The sequence below is a fragment of the Eschrichtius robustus genome, chromosome 2 (assembly GCF_028021215.1).
Source record: "Eschrichtius robustus isolate mEscRob2 chromosome 2, mEscRob2.pri, whole genome shotgun sequence".
Lineage (NCBI taxonomy): Eukaryota > Metazoa > Chordata > Mammalia > Artiodactyla > Eschrichtiidae > Eschrichtius > Eschrichtius robustus.
The window spans coordinates 45250911-45253168 of NC_090825.1; the positions used below are offsets into that span (position 1 = coordinate 45250911).

At 42.9% G+C, this 2258-nt stretch overlaps 1 protein-coding gene across 1 annotated transcript; it reads left to right on the forward strand.

The window, feature by feature from the left end:
* Positions 1–451: 451 nt before the first annotated feature.
* LOC137756573 (acireductone dioxygenase-like) lies at positions 452–949 on the forward strand. The gene has a single exon (XM_068532927.1). The coding sequence runs from the start codon at positions 452–454 to the stop codon at positions 947–949; it is 498 nt and encodes a 165-aa protein (XP_068389028.1).
* Positions 950–2258: the final 1309 nt, after the last annotated feature.

A 2258-nucleotide genomic window follows, 5' to 3' on the forward strand; every position in this document is an offset into this window, starting at 1 on the left:
GACGTGTATACCTGGGGAGACCAATGATAACTATGTCATGAGCCAAGGAATATGGTTAGTCCAATTATGAGTACCCTAAATCCAGGTTAAAAAAAAAAAACATACTTCTAACCAGCATGACGTGAGGGAAGTGAAACAATGGGAAGAACATTTCGATATATGTATGCATTGCCAGGAGGCTACAGGGGCTAGGCTGGCCATGGTACGTCTCCACTGAAATATCCTGAGCATCTAAGGATGGTGAAAAGAGACCAAACCTCGTTTTATATTTGTCACAATATATCTGATTGGCTATTTAAATTTAAGGTCTAACTCTTTGAAAAGCAACTTAATGAATATAAAAGAAAAGGTTAATTTTAAGATTTAAATTTAAATATTAGGCGTGGCGGCCCGTGCAGGTCCAGGGTCAGGCAGCCGTGCCCCCAGCCCAGCCGTGGTGCAATCCTGGTACATGGACGAGTCTGCCGGTGACCCGCTGCAGCTCCACCGCGCAGAGCCCGCACACCCGGTCCTCCTGGAGCAGCTGCACTGGCTCGGTGTCCTTTACTGGACGCTGGATGCTGACAAAGATGAGAATGATCCAGAATTAGAAAAGATCCGAAAAGAGAGAAACTACTCCTGGATGGATGTGATAACCATATGCAAAGACAAACTAGCAAATTATGAAGAAAAGATGAAGATGTTTTACGAGGAGCATTTATACCTGGATGACGAGATTCGGTACATCCTGGATGGTAGTGGGTACTTCGACGTGAGGGATAAAGAGGACAGGTGGATCCAGATCTTCATGGAGAAAGGAGACATGATCACTCTCCCCGCCAGGATATACCACCGCTTCACGCTGGATGAGAAGAACTACGTGAAGGCCATGCAGCTGCTTGTGGGAGACCCAGCGTGGACGGCGTACAGCTGCCCGGCTGCCCACTTCGAGGCCCGTGGGCAGTATTGAGTTTCTGGCACAGATGGCCTAGCGGTGCCCTGGGGCCTCGCGTACCCGAAGGTCCGGGACATGGTAGCAGCAGAAAATCTGTCCTATTCTCCTTGCTTTTGTGTTGTAGACTTGAGGCTAGGTGAGCTTTCGTCTGCAAGATTGTTTGATCAGAATACATTTTAATGGAAGTAGCTATAGAACCGGTTGGTGCATGGAAGCACCTGTGGAAATCTGGGCAAATCCGTTCATTTTCTCTAATTCAGGACCAGTGGTCAGTGGCCTTGCAGGTACCAAGCGAGGCCATGCCTGCCTTGTGTGGAGGAGTGACAGTGGATGACAGGACTGGGCAGAGAGAAGAAGCTTTTCTCCCAGAACATGGGGGGAAGCTGGGTGGGGGGGTGCCGTGGGGGATGAGCTGGCGAGTTACGGGGGCCCTCACTTGATTATGCCACTTTCTTGTTCAAAATAAAGTAGCTGCCTTAACGTTTAAAAATAAATAAATAAATAAATAAATATTAAATATGTTAAATACCTTTTATGTTATGTTCATTTTGACCTACTGTCATTTTGTAAGTGAATAAAACTCTCTGGTAAATCCTGCCAGTAATCTTTGATGAAGGTTTATATTATACATTTATCAAAATAGTTGACCAAACTTTTATTCATTCATCTGTCTCTCTACCTGTCTGCCTACCTAGCTACCCATCCACCTGTTTCCTGGACATGATAATAACAGTGTTTGAGAGCAACTCCCCTTTCCCTTCATTCACTGTTGCACAGACTGAAACTACTAATTTATTGCAATGGACATAGATCTCCCTCTACTGGTACAGAATGATAATGCCAATCAATGCTATAAAGTTTTTAAGGTTGTTTAAAATGCGGCTATTCCTTTAAGTCATACCCACCATTCCATTGCCTTGTGTAGCATCAGCATAAAAAGTAATCTCACTTTTGAATCTATCATAAAGGGTACACTTCTTTTCTAAAGTCAAATTATCTAAATTTTTATAAATGAAAACAAAGTATTAAGTGAATATAACACAAACAAAAACAAGGTAAAGGTGTTTTAGCTTTTCCTCATTCTTGGAAGTCAAAACCTTTTGTCTCATTGACATCTTAAACAAAAATTACTTTTTCAATTTTATTTTATTTACTTTTTATACAACAGGTTCTTATTAGTTATCCATTTTATACCTATTAGTGTATACATGTCAATCCCAATCCCCCAATTCATCCCACAACCACCCTGGCCCTGGCCACTTTCCCCACTTGGTGTCCATACATTTGTTCTCTACATCTGTGTCTCTATTTCTGCCCTGCAAAC

Excerpts from the sequence above, each read along its gene's own strand:
- LOC137756573 (XM_068532927.1), top strand. The coding sequence starts at position 452 with ATGGACGAGTCTGCCGGTGACCCGCTGCAGCTCCACCGCGCAGAGCCC.